We start from the raw sequence: 22341 nt of genomic DNA on the forward strand, positions 1-22341 counted from the left end.
GGAGGAAGCCCACATGGTCAGGGGGAGAACGTAAAACTTCATTCAGACAGTACCTGTAGTCGGTATCGAACCCGGGTCTCCGGCGCTGCAAGCGCTGTAAGGTAGCAACTCTACCGCTGCGCCACTGTGCCGCCCTTAGAATTTAGATCTTTAACGTGGGCCAGCTCTGTCCCTTTCCATAATTATTTTTTAAATAATAGAACTGTGGTTGCTGGTCCTAAAGACCTCACCTGCTCACACCGACCTTCAGTCACTTATCCTGCTCAATTCCCTAAGAGTAAGTCAAACTTTGCCCTCTTTATTGTACGGTCCCTCTCGTATCACCTAAGGAAACTTTCCTGAACACATTTGACAAGTTCCACTCCATCTAAGCACATGGCAGCCCCAGTCTATATTCCAAACATTAAAATCCCCTATTATGACAATCCTATTAGTCTTGCCACTATCTCCTGGCATATTTGTCCTTGCATTCAAATGGCTACAAAAAAAGAATTAATTGTAAATGTTTGACATTGATATATGGCAATATTAATCCCAAAAACCTACCATGCTCATTGTGGTTTAACTGGCTCTTCAAAATATTTTAACAATTACTAGCATCGGAAGAAATGGAGAGCAGAGTAATCCAATTCAATACATTGAGAGATACTTGCCCCATCCGAGAAAGTTATGGGTGATCCGTTGTGCCATTGTTCCAAAGATCTGTACTTTAGTTACAATAATAAATTGGCAACTTGTCAAAAGGGTATCAAAGGTTATGGGGAGAAGGCAGGAGGATGGGGTTGAGGGGAAGATAGATCAGCCATGATTGTATGGCGGAGTAGTCTCAATGGGCTGAATGGCCTAATTCTGCTCCTATGACTTATGAACGTAAATAATGGAAATGGTTAGAAAAGTGCACCGGTGGATGATGGTTTCATTTTGTATCATCTATATACTAAAACTCTCGTTTGTAATCTTGTTTGTGACTGAACTTCAGCCAAAACGGTACACGATAGCGTAACAATTTGAGGCCCACCTTACTCACCATTGTCACTTTAGTGATAATGCAAGTAGTTTTATTGAAATCGGTGTTATATTTTTAAAGTTATTCACATTTTTAAGTTTAAAAGGAGGGGAGGGGGAGGGGAGGGAGGAGGGGAGTGGGGGAGAAGGGAGAGAGGGGAGGGGGGGTTGAGGAGAGAGGAGAGAGGAGAGAGGGGGGGGGGGAGGGGGGGTTGCCGCACCAATGCAGGAGAGGTTTGGGCCCAACGGATCCACTTGGTCTAGTGAATTCTAAAGCCGGGACTTAAATGCGATTGTTGGTTTGAATCTGAGGTTGTAACATCAATCATTGATCACTAATCATAGAACAACACTAACCATGTGGCTTCTAATAATTCACGTAAAATGAATGTGGATTAGTTGATCCAACAATAAAGACAGAAGTTGTTTTCCTGCAGGAAACAGACAAGTTCTCTCAGCATCCTTTGGTCGGCAACCGAGAGACAAAATTCAACCGAGGCTACAGGTCTCTTGACAAAGTCATGTGCTTCAAGGTACACTGTATTGTTTTATATATCTGAAGTATGGAGTAAATAACTCCCATTTATTGGATTCTGACTGTTTGAAAATGTTTTTTACTTAATTAATAACAGAAGCTACAACTTATACCACCTACTAATACCAGCTCTTTGATAATGGAATTACTGCCAGCACTACTCCATCTTAAACTTCTATCTGAAGTTTTATTTCATTGATGTAAAATTATGGTACATTTGAGTTTGCTTATTACATTGTCGAAGTAAATGCAAGTCATTAAAATGATTAATTCTAGGGTTCTAGAACTTTTCAACATTAATAAAAGACACTTCTGGTGCATTTGTAATTCTAGTTATATGAGGGTCTGAAGTCATTCACAATGCTTTCAAGATGTGTTTTATCTTCCAGTTTATTCTATTTATACACGCTTAATATTGTTAGTCATGGGACATGCTGGAATGACATGTCATTACTCATTGTGGAGAAAAAAAAGGTCTGGATTCTGTTTCAATTTCATGTTCAAACCTGTTGTCATCGGCACGAGCATTGTGAAGTACAGATACAATGACAATTCTTGGTTACAGCAGCATCGCAGGCACATAGACTTCACACACACACACAAACATTTAAGCATAGGTTGGTTCAAGAACCTGATAGTTGTAGGAAAGTAACTGTCCCTGAACCCTGTGGTCTTCTGGCTTTTGTATCTCCTGACCGATGATAGCAGTGAACATTAGACCGTTCAATGACCTTTTTGTAACTTTGTCAGCGCTAGAAACTTGGGGATTTTTTGTGTACTGGCTAGGTGAGGTCTGCTGTGCGATGTTACCGGTTTGTATGCAAAACAAAGAATTTCTCTGTACCTAGGTACATGTGACAATAAAGTATCATTGAATTTTTCAGATGGTAGGAATTCTTGATGATAGTTGCTGCCGCCTCAAGGCAGCAGCTCTGGAAGATGCTTTCAATGGAGAGGATGGCTGTGCCTGTGATGAACTGGCTGAGTCCACCACTCGCCTCAGCCTCTTGCATTCCTGTGTGTTGGAATTACCCTAGCAAGCCACGGTATAACCAGTCAGGAAACTTTCTATAGCACATCTGCGAAAGTTTGTTACAGCATTCGGAGATGTAGCAAATCTCTTTAAACCTCTGGAAAGAGTAGAAGCGCTGGCACACCACCTTCGTCATTGCATTTACTTGCTGGGCTCAGAACAAGTCATCTGAGGTGCTCAGGAATTCGAGGCTGCCAGCTCTCTCCACCATTGACCTACCACCAGAACCGCCTCAACTTCTCCTACCTGAAGTTTTATTTAATTGATGTAAAAATTTGGTACATTTGAGTTTGCTTATTACATTGTCGAGGTAAATGCAAGTCATTAAAATGATCGATTCTAGTGTTGGAGATAATACATGATCAAATGCTTTCTTTAAATTATAGGAAACATGACTGTATAAGTCAAAACATGTCTTTTCCTTCCATCATTTATTCTATTCCTTTAGTGTAGGGAGAAGGGCCACTACGCTAACAAGTGCAGCAAGTGAAGGCTACAGACAATGACAACTAGAGCAACTGTGAAGAGAAATGTAGTTTAACACTCTCATGGGAATAGGACTTTCCTCTTTATCCTGAACCACAAGATAAAAAATGATCTATTGCAATTGTATTGTCTGCATCTTTGAATAAAAGCTTACAAGTGTTCCCCCAGATCACTGTTTTCATCTTCCACTCTGCTAATTTTCTTTGTTGCTTCAGCAGCAAGCATGTCACCAGATTAATTTCACGATACTCCATCAAGGAGTTATTGCCCACCAATGAATCATGACAAAGATGCCAAACCATTCAACAAACATGCAGTAGAGTTTTATGAATGGTTATCACGGTCAACAATTTCCTGACCTGCCAACAATAAAGCCAATTCTTTCATCCTTGCAACCAACCCAATTAACAAGTGCAGTCCAATCTACTCCATGTAGGATAAATGCACACAGGATAAACATGGAGACTGTTTTGAATCCAAAGTGTTTTGCAAAATCCAACAACCTCATAATGACATATAGAAGATATATCAAATGAGAACAACTGCACAGATTCCAATCAGAAATACTAATCCGTACAATATTTATTTTGAGTGTCTTTCAAGTAAAAATCACACAATTTGTGAGAAACTTTAAACTGATTTTCTCCTTCAGAATGGAGATGCAAGAAACTACAGATACTGGATTCTGGAGCAAAAAATACTAACTGCTGGGGGAATTCAGTAGGTCAGGCAGCATCTGTGGAGGACAAATGGGCAGTCGTTGTCTCAGGTCAAGACCCTTCATCTGGACTAGATATGTCCAAATGAAGGATCATGACCCAAAACGTTGATTGTCCATTTCCCTCCATTGATGTAGCCACAAGAGTCGCGAGATGCTGGATTCATGAGCAAAAAACAGTGGCAAAGGAACAGAATAGTTCAGGCAGCATCTGTGGAGGGAAATGGACTGACAAAGTTATGGCCTGGGATCCTTCTTCAGATTCTGCCCGACCTGCATAGTTTCTCCAGCAGTTTGTTTTCTTTGCACTCCTTCAAAGCATTTTTCTTGATAATGCATTATTTCTTTTCAATGTCAATTGCTCTGTCTTTTTCCAAAAGGACATTTACGATCATCTGGTCTGAAAAATGTTTGGAAAATTCCATCCAGCAAATGACCAGACACAATGGGTCAAATAACTGCAATGGGCTGTCACTAATTACTTGACTAACTGACTACCCATCATGTTAGACAGGTAGCATCTGTAGAGGGAATGGCCAAAGATTCCTCTTCTATCCCCCCTTATAGTGCCTGACCCCTTGAGTTCCTCTAGCTTTCTATGTTTTGCTCTAGATTCCAGCATCTGCACTTTCTTGTGCATCCATCATGTGAGGTCCTCTCATTTAGAGTATTGTGTTCAGTCCTGGGCACCATGTTATTAGGAAAGATGTTGTCAAGCTGGAAAGGGTACGGAGAAGATTTACAAGGATGTTTCCAGGGCTAGTGGGTCTGAGCCACAGGGAATGGTTGAGTAGGCTGGGACTCTATTTTGTAGAGCGTAGGAGGATGAGGGGTGATCTTATTGAGATGTATAAAATCATGAGAGGAATAGATTGGGTAGATGCACAGAGTCTCTTGCCAAGAGTAGGTGAATTGAGGACCAGAGGACATAGGTTTAAGGTGAAGGGTAACAGATTTAATAGGAATCCGAGGGGTAACTTTTTCACACAAAGGGTGGTGGGTGTATGGAACAAGCTGCCAGGGAAGGTTGTTGAGGCAGGGACTATCCCAACATTTAAAGAACAGTTAGACAGGTACATGGATAGGACAGGTTTGGAGGGATATGGACCAAACGCAGGCAGGTGGGATTAGTGTAGCTGGGGCATGTTGGCCGGTGTGGGCAGGTTGGGCCGAGGGGCCTGTTTCCACACTGTATCACTCTATGACTCTAACTGCAGATGCACCAAGGAAAGCACAAAATGCTTGAGTAACTCAGCGCGTCATACAGCATCTCTGGAGAATATGAATAGGTGACGTTTCAGGTTGGGATCCTTCTTCAATCTGAAGAAGGGTCCCGACATGAAACATCACCTATCCATGTTCTCCAGGGATGCTGCTGCGTGCACTGAGTTACTCCAACACTTTTGGTCTTTCCTTGGTGTTATGTTTTGTCAGGAGGAATGAGCTAGGGTGCATTCCGTTTCTCCTCTACCTCAATTGGGACATTGGATTTTGTCTCTGGAACTGGTGTGCTGTAATGCCTGAGAGCTACATTCTGCACTCCTTGTCTTTCCCTTCACTCTACTAGCAAAATACAAAAGTGCTGGAGTAAGTAGGCGGATCAAACAGCATGTCTGGAGAACATGCAGTGACCCAAGAGCTTGCTATCGATGTTCTCCAAAGAAGCTGCCTGATCCGCTGAGTTATTCCAGTACTTTGTGTCTTTTGCAATAAGATTCCAGCATCTGCAGTTCATTGTGTCTACCTTCTGCCTATTGTACTTAAGTTTAGCTTGAATGAAATCCTTCCAGAAACAGCCTACTGACCACAGGTGGACTTTTCTCTCTGGGGCAGGGTCTACGCCTGGCCCAACTGATGTGCACTGTTGCCAAGCTTATTGAGTCTGTTGCCTCTCAGCTCTCCCACGCAAAGAATCAGCGAGTGGGCTCAAGGGCCTGCGCTATAGGGAGAGTCTGGGACTTTATTCCTTGGAACACAGGAGGCGGTGGTGCAATCTTACTAAGGTGTATAAAATCATGAAGGGATGGAATGGGTGAATGCAGTCTTTTACCTAGAATGTAGAAAGACGGGACTGCAAATGCTGGTTTAGACAGGACTAAAGAAATGTCATCAATCCACATTCTCCAGAGATGCTGCTTGACCTGCTGAGTTACTCCAGCACTTTATCTTTTACCTAGAGTAGGAGAATCAAGAACCACAGGATATAACTTTAAGATGAGAGGGGAAAGATTTAATCAGGACCTTTAAGAGGTCCCTTTAAGAGGGATAACGTTTTTACACAGAGGGTTGTGAGAAATGGAATGAACTGCCAGAGGAGGTAGTTGAGGCAGGTATCATAACTATATGTGGACAGATACATCAATGGGAAAGGTTTAGAGGGATGTGGAGCAAACACAGTTAGGTATGACTAGCTTAGATAGGGCATTTTAGTCGGCATGGGGAAGTTGGGCCGAGTGGCCTGTTTCCGTGCTGTATGACTCTTGACGGAAATGATCAACATGGATTACAAATGATTAAAGATACAAAATGCTGGAGTAACTCAGTGTGTCAGGCAGCATCTCTGGAAAAAAGTCATAGGTGACCTGTTGGGTCGAGACCCTTCATCAGTCTGAAGGGTCTCGACCCGAAATGTCATCTATTCCTTTTCTCCAGAAATGCTGTCTGTCCCGCTGAGTTACTCCACCATTTTGTGTCTATTTTTGGTGTAAACCAGCATCTGCCGTTCCTTCTTATGGGCCAAATGCAGGCAGGTGGGACCGACCGGTGCAAGTAAGACCGCTGGGGGTGAGACTGGTGCGGATGGGACAGGTGCAGTTGAGACCGGTGCAGGTGGGACCGGTGCAGGTGGGACTGGTGCAGTTGAGACGGGTGCAGGTAGGACAGGAGCATGTGAAGGTGGGACCAGTGCAGGTGAGACAGGAGCAGGTGAGACAGGTGCAGGTGGGACCGGTGCAGGTGAGACCGGTGCAGGTGGGACCGGTGCAGGCGGGACCGGTGCAGGCGGGACCGGTGCAGTTGAGACCGATGCAGGTGAGACTGGTGCAGTTATGATCAGTGGAGGTGTGGGGAGGTTGGGCCGAAGGGCCTATTTCCACACTGTGTGACTGTGCCAACTGCACCACTTGATCGCCCGGCGTTCACTGCGCAGCCGCGGTGGGTGGACGCCCCCCCTCCTCCCCTCACGTCACTATTATCGCGTCACGGACATGGCCCCACCCCCCGCGGCGCGCGTCCCCGTCCCGCCCCGCCCCGCCCCCTCCGGACCGCGGGCAGCGCAGACGCAGACGCGGCGAGTAGCAGCCGGGCTCAGATGTTATCAGACGGCAGGTGAGTGCGGGCTCCGTGTGTCCGCGGCCCCGTGGCGGGGGCGCGCTGCCGGCCCGCCCGCCCGAGTTGCTGTGGACCGACCATCAGGAGGGGGGGTCGCGCCCCGGGTGGGGTGGGTGGGTGTGTCACACTCGGCTGAGGAGGGGCTGGGCTCCCGGGCCTGCACCGGGGTAGCGACCCCTGAGGGTGTTCGTGGTTTAAAGGGGGCTGGGGCTGGGGAAAGGGGGCCGAGCCGGGCGCTTCCACTCCAGGCAACGTCCCGCTGGAAGGCGCCTCCGCCAGGCCAGGGAGCCGTGTGCGGGTGGCAACCGGCGTCGTGTGGAGGCCCTGCTCCGTAGGCGGGGGGTTCGTGTGTAAATACATGTCTTCGGGCGTTTCACTAACGGAGGGTTTGTGCTGAACTCTTGGCAGCACTCGCCTTCCTGGCCATGTGCACGTCAGTGGGGTTTGGTGTGGGAGGTTCTGGAATAAAGGGACAGTGTCACCTTCCAGCCACAGATTGGTTTTGTCTTCTCTTGTCCTCCCAATATGGTGGCAGCTCGTTGTGAATTTGGGTTTGGGCAACCTGCAGGGGTACAGTCATTTCGACTGTTTATTCTGGGCTGGTACACCACTGACTCTTCACCTCGGCTTAAATCGTACAATTTTTATTAAGCAAGTTCCCATTGCATCCACGTTGTCCTCCACCTTGTTTTATGTCACCATTAATTTCATCTTTTCATTGTTGGCATCAGTGAATGCACCACTTTATTCAGTAGGTTGGCTGGAAATAAATGCGAGATGATCAAGGATGCAGATTAACTAAGTTATACCCAATGAAGAGGAACAAATCTTTATTTCTTCTAGATAGGTCATACACTTTTTTTTACATTGTTTAAACAGTTTGTTTCCTGTGATATCTCAATGATATCTTGGAAGTATATAATGGTCAGTTTGCTTTTTATTACATAAAAAGAAACCTGGCTTTAATTTTTTTTCTCCGTATGATAAATATTCTTGTCGTATAAAGCCGTAGTAATTTCCCATCAATGAAAAATTCAGCATCTGTCATCCTTGAATATCTTTATCTGCAAATTGAAACTAATTGATAATCTGTTTAATTGTGATTAACAGAAAAGTGATCCAATGTTTTTGAATCCCAGAATTTTTTTGTATGTATAATCCCTTTAACATAACAAAATGCTACAAGGTGCTTCATCAAACTGAATAAGCATAATAAAGCAAAGTTCAAATTAGCACCGGCAATGAAAAGAATGACATATAATAATTCCTCTACAGTATTTTAAAGGAAGAAATAGCTGGAAGGGAGGGATGGAATTCTGGAGTGAAAGACTTTGGAATGGGGCTGGATTGTCCTGGATCCAACCCAATTCCAGCCTGATTGTGGAAGCTGGTGTTTTCGGGACATGAAGACCTCAATGAGTTGATTGTCAGTGTGTTTAAAAACTGCACAAATAGATTTACATAAGAAACAAAATGTCATTAAAAAAAACGAAAACATTAAAAAACTAGCAATTTTTGTATAAAACTAAAATTTGTAAAACAATAAATTGCATGCCCTAATATTCACTGAACATAATTTGTTGCCATAAGATTGGAAACTCCAGTCAAATGAATGGAGTTGCATTTTGCAGTTCAGACCTCCTTGATGGAAAGTTAGGGGGCTGAATGTTGGGTCCTTTTAAATAATTTTGTCAGAATACTGCTCATTCAAAAGACCAGCAGCAATACAAATACTCAGGCATCTGACCAGTTAGTCTCGGTCTTAAGTCACACCTCTCCGAGCCGCTGCCTATTTGTCAGCTTAATTTCAACCATTGACTCCAGTGATGACCCTAAAAAACCCCCACAATTTGAGGAAGAGACATCTCATTGAAGTGCTGGAGGTGATCGAAGATACTTGTGATTGGATGTGGTGGAGTAGTAGAAGCAAAATTATTGAGAGTTTTAAAAATATGAATGAGAATTTTAAAACTGAGTTTGTTTAACCAGGAGCCAGCGAAGATATTTGCTGAACAAGACTTTGTACAAGTTCTGGCAGCAGAGTTTTAAGTGACCTTAAGTTAATGGAGAGTTGAAAAATGAAGATGCCCAGGTGTGTACTAGAATAGTCAAGACCAGAGGTAGCAGGAGTATGAATGAACATTTCTGCAAGAGATGAGTCAGCCATTCACACCATAACAAATGTTTATCCTGTGTTGGTACAGTGTTCAATTTTACACAACACATGTTTTACACAACACATTATCCTGTCTTGGTACAGTGTTCAATTTTACACAACACATGTTGAAAATTCATGTGAATTTTATCCCCAATCTTTGTCAGGCAATAGTCATTAAGATAATAGTGTTAGATGGACACTTCAGTTGGAGTGAAGATTTAAATTCCGCCCACTATTGAATAAAATTGAAACACAATAGAAGCATAATGTGAATTAATTGAATATGGGTCCAAAGTAGATTTGTTTTTGTGTTTCGCAGTAGTTATAGAGTCTTATTCATTAAAAAAAATGGAGTAAATCTGTCATTCTGAGAAGAGTGCTCTACATTTGGAACTTCGTTTCTTGGTGGTTGATATGAATTTTGAATGTCCTTTCCCATTGAGTTTCCTAGCCTTTAATAGGAAGCCACTACCGACTTTGTTGGTTTCACTTTTTTCCCCAAACTTAAACTTACATTAAAGTTTATCGTGGTGCCCACATTCAACTTGTTTAAAAATCTTACAAAACTTTAAAGAAAGGCATATACAGTGTTCTTCACAGTATGAGACGAGCCCAAATTGTTTTACAGCAAATAAACATTTTTAAAGTGTAATCTAGGAAATGTGAGTAATTTTTTAACAACAATTTCTCACAAGACTATTTGATGGAGACCAAATAACCTGTATTGGTGCCATTGATTAGGGATGAACATTGGCCATGAAATCAAGGATAACCCCTTTACATTTCTCTAAAATACTGCCATGGAATATTTTGCCACCACTTAAAAGTGGGTCTCAACTTTGACATATCATCCAAAAAAGGCATCTCCATAGAGAGCACTGCCTTGGCATGCAACTCGAGTGTCATCCTATCTATTTGTGCTCAAATGACTGCCATAGGATTTAGCTCTCAACCTTCTTTATGTATGTTTTACAAACTAATGACAACTGATCTTCCAAAAATCTTCTGGAACCACGGCTGTGGCTGGAGAAGATCCAAATATCCTCGTCAAGGCCCTGCAATCTCCCCTCGTGCCTTTCTTAATAACCCAGTGTATATCCCACCAGGCCCTGGGGATTAAAAATGCTTTTAAGACACCCAAGACCGTTCTTGATCTCAAACTGCTCAAACATATTAGTAAACCCTGCACTGATCTCACTATCTTCCATACCTTCTCCCTAGTTACATTTTTGTTTATAATCCATTTTGCCAATTACATTTCATGGGTTTTATTAGCTCTTCTAAATCCTATCCTTACTGCCTTAAGTACTTCCCTACTTGCACAGTGGCGCGGCGGTAGGAGCTGCTGCCTCATGGGTGCTGTCTGTGAGGAGTTTGTACATTTATATTGTTTTTTTCCGGGAGCTCCAGTTTCCTCCCACATTCCAAAGACGTGGAGGCTTGTCAGTTAATTGGTTTCTATAAATTGCCCCCAGTATGTATGATGTGAAAAGAAGTTGATGGCCATCATTTTTAAATGACTCCCACATCTGTCACCCAAAGAAAAATAATGTCTGATGTATTTTTACCCAATAACATCTGCTCACATCTTTCTCCCTTGGTCCTGCCTAATGATATTGTAATCTGCAATACCTCAATTTAGTACATTACCCCAATTTACTAATTTATCCTTATTCATAACTACTTTAAAACCTGTGCAGTTGTGATCACTTTTCGCAAATTGCTCTTCCACTGAGCATTTTCCAATACAGGGCCCCTCCTGGGGCTCGACTGACTGCAGTATAATCCCATTAGAATGAATGCATCTTTCTTATTTTTGAGCTCTACCCATATTGTCTCGGTGGATGAACCCTCCGGTATGTCCTCTGAATGCCGCTGTGCCATTCTCTGACCAACAATGCTGCTCCTCCACATCTTTTACCTCCTCTATCATGCATGACATATCAAAATCCTGTAATGTTGAGCTGCAAGCCCTGTCCCTCCCACAACTAAGTCTCTGTGATGGCCACAGCATGATAGTTCCATGCATGCATTGTCTTTCCGCTGACTGGATAGCAAGCAACAAAAGCTTTTCACTGTACCTTGGTACACGTGACAATGAACTAAACGGCAGCTATGCATTGATCCAGGCTTTTAGTTCATCTGCGTTCCATGTGAAATACACTTCAGTCCACCAGTTTCACAATGTTTGTTAATATTTCCCAACCAGTCCTCCCTTTGAGACATACTGGCCATAACCTCTACTTTCCCATTTGTCCTTCCATTTGCTGTGCTGCTGCTATGGTGTCCACACTTTGCCACTCTAGTTTACTCCCTTTCGAGTAGCATTAGCGAACCTCCCTGCCTGAATATTGTTTATCTTCCAGTTCAGGTGCACCCCGCCCCTCTTGTAAAGGTCCCACCTGCTCTTGAAGAGAGCCCAATGTCCATATATCTAAAGGCCTTCATCCTTCACCACCTTCTTGGCCATGTATTCAAATGTACTATTCATTGCCTCGCATTCATGTGGCACAGGCAGTATTGCTGAGAACACTGCCATGGAGATCCTGTTTTTTCACCCATTACCTAACTCCCTAAATTCTGTTAAAAAAAAGAAAGTGTTTTGAAAAAGATGTTTAAACCACACTGAACTCATAAAGAACCCCAGTGTTGATATAAGTGTAGTGAAAGTCAGCAATTCCTTTCAAATGAATTGAGCCCTTCAGTTCATCACTTTACTAAACACCCCAGACAATATGCCCAGTCCAGATGCATCCAACCTCCAATTAATTCCATATTTTTGAGTAGAGTGCACAGGAATAGAAGATCGGAATATGTGTTCATTGTAACAAGCTGGCATTTTTGTACACAACCACTGGGTAGCTGTCAGCACAATCTGGTCTAATGTAAAAAATATATAACACTGACTTTGCATGCAGCAAATTCTAGTAAATTTTGATGGTTAGTTCAGGGATAAATGCTGGCCAGAATGCTGATGAAAACATTTTGGTCTTCTCTGTGTAACACAGTGGAATCTCATAACCACTTGAGAAGGCGGTCAGGTCTTCCTTTAACATATCATTTGAAAGACAGCAGTGCATTCTTTCAGTGCGAGTCAGAATCATGCCCACAGATTCCGAGAATGGAACGTGAACTCCAGAGATAGGGAATAGAGCTGAGTCAAGAAATGGAGCATTTGACTGACCATTACAGAATATAACCAAGGCATGGCAACAAAAAAAAAGAGTACAGCTGTACAACAGAACAAACTCCTCCATATTTGAGATGCACAGAATCAATGTTTTCCAAGTAGGACAGTTTTCACCAAAAATGATACTATTGCCAGACTGGATAAGGATGGCAGATTTCGCAGTGAACCAGGTGGCTTTGTACAAAAGGCCAATAATTTCATGGTCACTCTGGCTGATACTTGCTTTTATTCCAAAGTATTTAATTAATTGACCAAATTCCCCAGCTGCTGCGGAATGTTTTACAGCAACGATCACATGTCATTATTTAAAAACCTTGCGAGCAGTCACACTATGACCTTATGCCAACACGACTGTATCTATGCCTGTCAAAGACATTTTAATCATTTGATCCCCAGATGTCTCTGAGCCAGTACTACTTTGAGCTTTAACCTTTAACCTTTAGCTTCAAACTGACTGACCTCCCACATTTGTTCACAGTGTAGTCCATTTGCAATCATTTCGCCCATTCACATAATGTCTTGCTAGCTTTTCAGCTTAATACTTCCATCTAAATTGCTCACAATGCTGCCTATCTTTGCCACTGGAAAACTTGGATGCATGGCTTTTTATATCATTATCTACTTTGAATTGTTGCAATTCCAATAATTTTTATTCTGCAGGTCTCTAAAGCTGACCTCCCAACCCTTCCAAATTTGGCGGAAAGTTTACGCTTTCTTATTTCATTCCCGCCATTCCGATTTCGTCTCACATTTCTTCCGCAAAACAGTCGGTAATTTCAATTTGTCAATTCGGCCACTCGATATATGCCAGACGGTATAGGAGTGATCGAAATTACCGACTGTTTTCGGATGGTCAATATCGTATTTGTATTGCGATCCTTGTTAGCACGGTCACAGACTATGAAATCCTTCCGTATGCTTAGTCGAGTTGCATATATCAACACGTACGTCACTGCGGGGCCGTTGGCGACGATAATCTGGGATATATAGTTCATTAACAGCTGTGGCTGTGCCATATTATGAATTTTGATGTAAAATTCTGAATTTTAGACATCAAAATTATGAATTTGTAAAATCAAATGTTGGGAGGTCTGCCAAAGCATCGTAGTTTGTGGGGGGAGACCTAATAGAAGTATGTAAAATGATGAGAGGCATAGATAGGGTAGACACACAGAACCTTTTTCCCAGGGTGGAAATGTCTCGAGGGCAGTGGGCAGAGCTTGCAGCTCAGAGGGGGAAAGTTTAAAGGAGATGTGCGGGGAAAGTTTTTATTTACAGAGATAGTGGTGGTGCCTGGAAGATGGTACCAGGGATAGTGTGGGAGTAGATACAATAGTGCCGTCTATGAGGGTTATAGATAGGGACATGGATATGCAGGCAATGGGGGGATATGGATCATGTGCAGGCAGGGAGAATTAAATTGGCACCATATTCAGCACAGACATTGTGGGCTGAAGGGCCTGTTCCTGTGCTGCACTGTTAAGACAGTCATAGTGTCATACAGCACAGAATCAGGCCCTTCGGATTAACTTGTCCATTTACACTAGTCTTACCGGCCTACATTTGGCCCATATTCCTCTAAATCTTTCCAATCCATATACCTATCCAATGTCTTTTAAATGTTGTTATAGTACCTGCCTCAACTACTTCCTCTGGCAGCTCGTTCCATGTACCCACCACCTTCTGTGTGAAAAGATGCCCCTCAGGTTCCTATTAAATCTTTCCCCTCTCACTATAAACCTATGTCCCCTGGCTTTTCATTCCCCTACTCTGGGTAAAACACTGCTTCTACCCTTTCTATCCCCCTTATGATTTTATATCATATCATATCATATCATATATATACAGCCGGAAACAGGCCTTTTCGGCCCTCCAAGTCCGTGCCGCCCAGTGATATACCCGTATAAGATCAACCCCTCAGCCTTCTGAGCTCCAAGAAATAAACTCCTAGCCTGCCCAACCTCTCCCTATAGCTTCGGCCCTCTAGACCCGGCAACATCCTCATAAATCTTTTCCGTACTCTTTCTAGCTTAACAACATCGTTACTATAGCAGGGTGTCTAAAACAACACAATACACCAAATATGGCCTCACCAATATCTTATACAACTGTCATATAACATCCCAACTTCTATACATATACCCTGACTAATGAAGGCCAATGTACCGAAAGCTACCTTGACCACTCTATCTAACTGTGATGCCACCTTCAAAGAACTATGTACCTGCACTCCTAGATCCATCTGCTCCAAGGCACTACCTTGGGCCATGCCATTCACAGTGAAGGTCTTGGCCTGGTTTAACTTCCCAGAAGGCAACACCTCGCACAAATCTGTATTAAACTCCATTAACCATTCCTCAGCCCACTTGCCCTACTGAACAAGATCCTGCTGTATGTTTTGATAACCATCTTCGCTATCTACAATACCACCCACTTTGGTGTAAGCTGCATAGTTACTAATCACACCATCTATGCTCTCTTCCAAATCATTGATATAAACCACAAACAGCAATGGGCTCGTCACCAATCCTCGAGGTACACCACTAGTAACTTGCGTCTAGTCCGAAAAACAACTTTTCACCATTCATGATATTCTGCTTCTTCATGATATTAAGATGTCTACCTTAATATGAGTAAGATCTTTACAAAATTCAATCCGGTTTACTACACTGAGGCTCGTGAGGTTCCCCTTTATGTTGTTGTTTTAAGAAGGGCAGCATTAATTATTCATCCCAACTTGGAAAAATATATCACTGTTCTTGATTATCACTTGTTCTCGATCCTGGAGCTCCCTATCCTTCAGCACTGTGAGAAACCTTCACTGGAAGTACTACTGCAATTCGATCTTGAGGCAATTAGGGACAAACAATAAACCCCCGACGTTGACGCAGCTCAGATCTCAAAAATTATCATTTTTTAAATAGCAAAATCTGCCTTTTATAAATCTAATAAATTCGCTATCTTGGATTGAACATTTTCAATGTGCGAAATCTTTAAAATCTTATTTGTAGACTCTACTAGATTTCCCAGTGATCTACATTAGGCTAATTCCTCAATTTCCTATGTAAGAAAAAATATTGGAATATATACCCATTCCATTTTTCAGAAACAGCATCTATATTTGCATATTTTTGAAGTTGAAATGAATGGTCTGCAATGGTCTCGCTGAATGGCAAAGCAGACAAGAGGGATGAAATGACTCCTGCCATTTCTTATGTTCTTATCCATGAAAAACTATTGGCATAAGCTTGTCTGGTCACTCACAAGGGCTACATAGGTATGAGAGGACAATTTTGAGCTTTGTCCACCTTTGAAATTCGTTATTCCTATGTTTTTTTTCCTCAAGGCACAGAGTGATGACAGCTAACCCAGTTAGAAATGATCAGTACATAGATTTAGATATCAAAAATGAATGACCAAGATTTCTAGGAATGAGATGTAGCTGGTGCTCTAAATCTTGTTGATCAGGCACAAAATGAAACAGTGGGTTCAGGGATGTTTGGCAATTAATCGATTGCTGTGTCATAACAGGACGTCCCTCACTTTTTCCCCAAATAATCCTACCCAAAATGTATTAATATACCTGGCTCAAGATTGAAAGACAAAGACAGACTGTTTCCTTGCAAAGACACAAAAAGCTTAAAAAAACATGGGTCAGGGTCCTGACCCGAAACATCACCGAAGTGTATTCTCCAGAGATATTGCCCGACCTGCTGAGTTACTCCAGGTTTTTGTGTTTTATTCTTTGGTAAACCAGCATCTGCAGTTCCTTGTTATCAAGTATCCTTGCATTGTGATTTTGTTTCACACCTGTATTGGCATTTACTTGCATAAGTAACTTTCATTCAAAGCCTGGATAATGTGGTCTTTTTGATCACAAAATCATTGATTACATTTAAAAATTAGGTTCAGCTGTTATTCAAGTACATCTCTTAAGGATTTCACTTTTAAAATTTGCTTTCTCTCTCTCGCTCTGTCTCTCTTTCTCCACTAAATCCTACCCATTTCCATAACCCTCTGCCCTACTTCTTTGTCATTCCACATTCTTTTGTATTTCAGGAAGCGAAGACGGAGCTGTAAAGATGAGGAAAGCCAGCCTGTCCCACCTCCAAAACGTCTCAGCAACAATACCCTGTTACAGGATCTACCAAGAGACAGCTGGGACTGCGAGGTTAGAAATTAATTGCAAAAACTGATATGATGTAACCATCTGTGGACACGATGCTTTTCATCAACAGGTCCGTCAGGCTCTAAACACATGATTAGGCCTCCAAGCACAAACACGCCATCATTCGAGAAGGGGAGGAGTAACATGGTAAAAAATGTTGTCAGTCACAGGACTTCTCACCAGAAATGGGAATTTACATTGTGTGCAGAAATTTATGTTGATGAACTTGGTTAGTTTTTAAAAAAAAATTAAAACATTTCTCTGTTAGAAATTAGAGGAAAAAAATCCCTAAAATGCTGCTTAGTACATGTCTTATATGTAATGTCTATTTTAATAAAAACATAGATAAGTGCCAATTACAAATGTACAGAGCTGAGAAGCAGTCACAGATTCAGGAAAAAGTAGTGTAATTCTTAATGTAGTTCATTTCAATTTGTCAGTGGGCATAAGCCCGTTATCACATGATGATCACAGGAACAGTGAATGCCATTTGTTCTCAGTCCGAAACCATGTCAGTGCAGGCGGATGTCAAATAAGACTGTGTCATGGCCCCAACACTTTCCTCAATCTTTCCTGAGGCAATGCTGTATCTTACTTCCTCACCTACAGGACAAATGGAGAAATTCTTTCACCTATGCCACTTCCACTCCTGAAACTGCATGGGAATTGGCATCATTCCAAATATTGCTGTCACAGAATGAGTCAGGGTCACAAGGGTTGGACTTTCGGAGTGAGGCAGTATGAACTAGAAATATACACTAAGTTCTTCATTCATTTATTCAAATTGCATATCTGGAAATGTAGCAATGCATAATTGAATTTCCCAGCAATTACATTCAGTCATTTTTCCCTCACTCATTGATGATACAAATAATACTAATATAATTCAGAAAGAAGTAACTGCAGATGCTGGTCCACAAAAAAAGGACACAAAGTGCTGGAGTAACTTGGCCAGTCCAGCAGCATCTCTGAAGAACAAGCACAGGTGACCTTTCGGGTCGGGTCTGAGGAAGGGTCCCGATCTGAAACGTCACCCATCCGTGTTCTTCAGAGATGCTGCCTGACCTGCTGAGTTGCTGCAGCACTTAGTGTCCTTTTTTATTCTAATATAATTTGCCTGGGATTTTCGTCAAACTTTCTCATTTCTAAAAGATTTACCCCATTGCTCTTCCATACACCAGTTTTCACCTTACTGTCGGAAAAAGGTTGATTCCAGTGTTTCGGAAGGATTGTTCTCCATTACTGGAGCCTATTTATTATGCATCATTTTAAATGAACAAATCACTGTGCCTCCCTTTCACTATGGAAACACAAGGGACTGCAGAAGCTGGAAAACAACTCTGCAGATCAAACAGCATCCGTGGAGATGGAGCGCTAGACACTCACTATCCCTCTGATTCCACAGATGCTGCTTGGCCCACTGAGCTGCACCAGCATTATTTCCCCAGCCCTTCACTATCTTGTGTTCAATCAAAACACGGTCAAATCTTTGTTCTTCCCATCTGTTAAAGAACTGAAACTATAGGAGCAAACCAAAATTCAAGCATTGTTGCCGTCTGTTAACCAATTGTTAAAATTGATCATCTTTAGTGTTTTCATTAAAGTCAGGTAATACATAGAAAACAACTGAAAGAAATGGCAAAAGGACTTTGGGAATTGTTTTGGGTTAACAGTGGATTCATTGGATGCCAGCAGCTATATATTGTGTACAATTTCATTAAGCAAATTTATAGCTATCTAACAGCCAAGAGGAAGTGTGTAGATAAGTTTAGCGTTTAGCTTAGAGATACCGCATGGAAACAAGCCTATCAGCCCACCAAGTCCATACCGACCATCAATCATCCATCTACACTAGTTCTATGTTATCCCGCTTTCTCATCCACTCCCTACATACTAGGGGGAATTTACAGAGGCCAATTAACCTGTAAACCCCTCACGACTTTGGTATGTGGGAAGAGACTGGAGGAAACTCACGCTGCTAAGATCAGGATCGAATCCGGGTCTCTGGTGGCTGTGAGACAGTGGCTTAACCGCTGCGCCACCAATCAGTGGGACTCATTGAGAGATTACAATTGGAACTTCCTCATTATGAATGGAGTTTATTCTACTGGTTAAATCAAGGATGGTACTAAATTAGTTTATATGAATCATGTCTCTGAGATTTCCGATTCTTGAATTCCTGTTCGTAATATTTCTTCGTTGACTGGTGGTTTCAGTTGAGTTTGAATTTTCTAGACTTGGAATTTTGGTAAATCCTGCTCAGTTGGTATATTTGGGATCAAGATCCACAAACGAAGGAGGAGCTTTTTCCAGTTTTAGCAATGGAAGTTTCAAAAATTTGAAATGAGAATCAGCAATGAAGAGTGGGTGGTAGAGCAGGGGATCATTGATGGCAGGAACACAATAGAATTAAGGTCATGTGAAAGCACTTTTGTCCAACACACCAGTCATCTTGGATTTGTGCTTTAAAGAACAAGAAATGTTTTCTCTCGACCGTCGTTATGCACGGTGGCGCAGCGGTAGAGTTGTTGCCTTACAGCGCCAGAGACCCAGATTTGAACCTGTCTACAGGTGCTGTCTCTGGAGTTTGTACGTTCTGCCCGTGCCCATGTGGATTTTCCCCGGGTGCTCTGGTTTCCTTCCACATTCCAAAGACATACACGACTGTAGGTTAGTTAATTGGCTTTGGTAAAAATTGCAAATTGTCCCTAGTATGTAGGATAGTGCTAGTGCAGGGGGATCGCCGACCGGCACTGGACTCGGTGGGCTGAACGGCCTGTATCCACGCTGTGTCTCTAACTTAAACTAAGATATCACCTTATGTATCAGAATCCCGTGAACTATTACTCTTTTTCCCTTGTTCCCAATTCCTTCAACTCATTGGTTGTTCCATTGTCATTTATCTAATTAGGATGTTATAAATTTTAACTGGTGAGTTTGATATTCTTTGATTCCATTGCTTATCCAATCTTGAATGAGTATTTCATATCTTAATGTTAAACCATTGACATTAAGGGCCTCTTTGCAATTCTGAATATTCTTCACTATTAATTTGGGACAATTTGAAATAATGTTACATATGCTGACTAATTGTATTTTCTCAAAAGAATGTACATGCAATCCTTTTTATATATGAGAGATACTGATATTTAACAGAAAGTTCCGATGCTTCTGGTAATTAACAATGGCGTGGCCTAGAGTTGTTACAAAAGCCATTCAGCCCATTGATTACTATCTCCTTGCAGACCAACACAGTTGAAGTAAATGAAATAAGAGTAGAGTCTTTACGGGAAGAATTATGGTCATGTAACTGGGAATCTGCAGTCTTGAAGTGGATATTTGCCATTAATTAATCCCCTGAGGGCGACAGGGATCTAGAAAGGGAAGGTAAAAGTGGGAGGAGTGCAAATTGTAAAGTTCCAAGCTTTCAGTAATCCCCAGTTGCTTAAATTTGAGTTTCCAGGCACAGTCTTTAGATCATGGCGGCTATACTTCCCTCTGGAAAATAACTTTGAATAATGACTCTGCTTTCTGGTCCTTTTGCCTATTTTTTATCCAGGTTGTTGCTGACTCTCTTATTTCAAGTTTTCAAATTAACATTTTTATGTGGGACTTTATCAAATGGTTTATATTCCTTGTAAGCATCTACAAACCCAACTCTGTTACATTGTCCAAAAGGTCCAGTTTCTCAAACATAGATCCACCTAAATATCCTTTCAATTCACATCGCCAATAATACTGACTTTTCCACGTGATGGTTAAAATAATCAGCCTTTGGTTGCTGGGTTTGTTATCAACAGCACAACTTGAACAATATATAACATTTGCCAATCTTCATGATGGTGTACATATAATGTGCAGAGATTTTAATGCGAGTAAGAGTGAAAATTGTCATGTTGGTGTTTCTATGTGTTTCTTATGGTTATGGCACTTGTTCTGACCAGTTAACTTTCTTTTTGCAGTCCTCAAGCAGTGACAGCAGCAGCATTGTCAGTAGTTCCGACAGACTGAATGGACACTTACCGACTGAAGCTAATTTAAACTGGACCAAGCCAGGCAACAGCTCCACAATGCTTCAATTTTCTGATTCCATTGAACAGTCTGCACAAGGCCCATATCTGCAAATCAATCAGATCCTAAAAGAGGCACACTTCTATAGCTTGCATCAGCGTGGACATCAAACGTGACCAGACTGCAGGACTGTGTGCCTTCAATGCAGGACGGGGACTGTAAATGTAATTTTTTGCAGTGGATGTTTGTACTTAGATGATTTAAATTGCACAATCTTTTCCCTTTTTGCTCCATTTGGTTAAAAAATTACCATCTTTTCACTCTTTAAATGCCCTTGGACATATGTAATATCAAAATTGTGGGGACTATAATAGCACAACTGTAGCTTTGATTGCTTCATTTACCCTGTCTGGCACAAATCTGACTCACTAAATCAATACTTTGTGGAATTAACCTACAATTGAGCAAAGTCCTCCCAGTAATATTTGCAGTAACATTCGTTAGAATTGTTTTATAATGAAAAAAACAATGAAAAGGTGTTTATATTTCATACAGTTGGTTCAACAGTCAAACTAATGGTTTTGTATTTCCACTGCATTTTTTAAAAATGTCTGGTTTGCCACCAAATGGATGGTGTTTTAAAAACAAACCTGTAATGCAATAGGATTGCAATGTTACTTTACAACTAGTTTTTCATTGAGCCCATGAAGTGCAAATAGTAGTTTCCTATTTAGGTTAGTGCAAAAGATTTAATTTGGGAACATGTGTAACTAAAAACAATCAAGATGGTTTCAGTTATTTCTTGGCTATATAATTCTTTGTATGGCTGAGGTTGCATTTGGAAAAACATCTGAAACTACACTAAAGCTGAACAAGTAGACTTTAAGAGAAATCTTTTAAATTCTGGCTAAAGTTATATGGAGTTTCCAGAGACATATGTTTTATCTTTTACATGCAAATGCAATTGATGGCCTGGTGAAAGAATTGCAAACAACTTGGTCTGCCACTTCAGAAACTTGAGGTTCGATTCCCTAGTTTCTGATATTGGTTCCAAACAGCAGAATGGGTTATACTGACTAACCAGATATGTTCAAAGCAAAGCACGAAGTTAAACAGCAGCAAATTGTGTGGTCAAATAAACTGCTGACGTTAGGTGGCATGAGAGGGTATTTAAAAAAGGAATCAACAAATTGAGGAGAGCAATAGGAAAATAAAGTTAAATGATTGACTAAGTTACTTAAATGTTGTGTTTGAATGAAAATATTACACAAGTATTAGACAGTGACATACTTAATGACATTCCTATTTTTATGTGAAAGCCTGCTGGAATCTTTGGAATGGAGCTGCGAATGTGGTTTTTTTTTGTCAGGGATTTTTTTTTAAATTTGCTGTAGAATCTGAAATTTTATTTGTAAGTCTTAAGTTACCAAATTTAATTTTCAGAAATACGTGCAAAATTATTGTAACCATTTTTGCTCAATAAAATTTAAAGATCGTTTGAAATACAGTCAAGAATACAGTGATATGGAAGTCCAGAGTATGTGAACGTTAGCTTTGACACTGTAGCCATGAGATTGGGTATTGATGCATAGCACTGTGCAGTTTTTATTTATTATTTCCATCCTTTTAATTTGCCGCTTGCAGCAGTTTGGAATATTATAAGCATAAGATTCTGGACAGCTTACTCTTAAGATATTGTAAACGACT

The 22341-nt window shown here is 41.4% G+C and overlaps 1 protein-coding gene across 1 annotated transcript; it reads left to right on the forward strand.

Annotated features, from left to right (window-relative positions):
• Positions 1 to 7036: 7036 nt before the first annotated feature.
• On the forward strand, positions 7037 to 22137 carry LOC144594561 (protein VCF1). The gene is made up of 3 exons (XM_078401258.1): positions 7037 to 7104; positions 16515 to 16626; positions 20586 to 22137. Exons 1-3 carry the CDS (start codon positions 7088 to 7090, stop codon positions 20808 to 20810), a joined length of 354 nt encoding a protein of 117 aa, XP_078257384.1. The 5' UTR covers positions 7037 to 7087; the 3' UTR covers positions 20811 to 22137.
• The last annotated feature ends 204 nt before the right edge of the window (positions 22138 to 22341 follow it).

The sequence above is a fragment of the Rhinoraja longicauda genome, chromosome 6, assembly GCF_053455715.1.
Source record: "Rhinoraja longicauda isolate Sanriku21f chromosome 6, sRhiLon1.1, whole genome shotgun sequence".
Lineage (NCBI taxonomy): Eukaryota > Metazoa > Chordata > Chondrichthyes > Rajiformes > Arhynchobatidae > Rhinoraja > Rhinoraja longicauda.

What these genes read in the sequence shown, in the direction of transcription:
- LOC144594561 (XM_078401258.1), top strand. An exon ending in GAGACAGCTGGGACTGCGAG is followed by an intron (nt 16,627 to 20,585) that starts GTTAGAAATTAA and finishes TTCTTTTTGCAG; the next exon opens with TCCTCAAGCAGTGACAGCAG.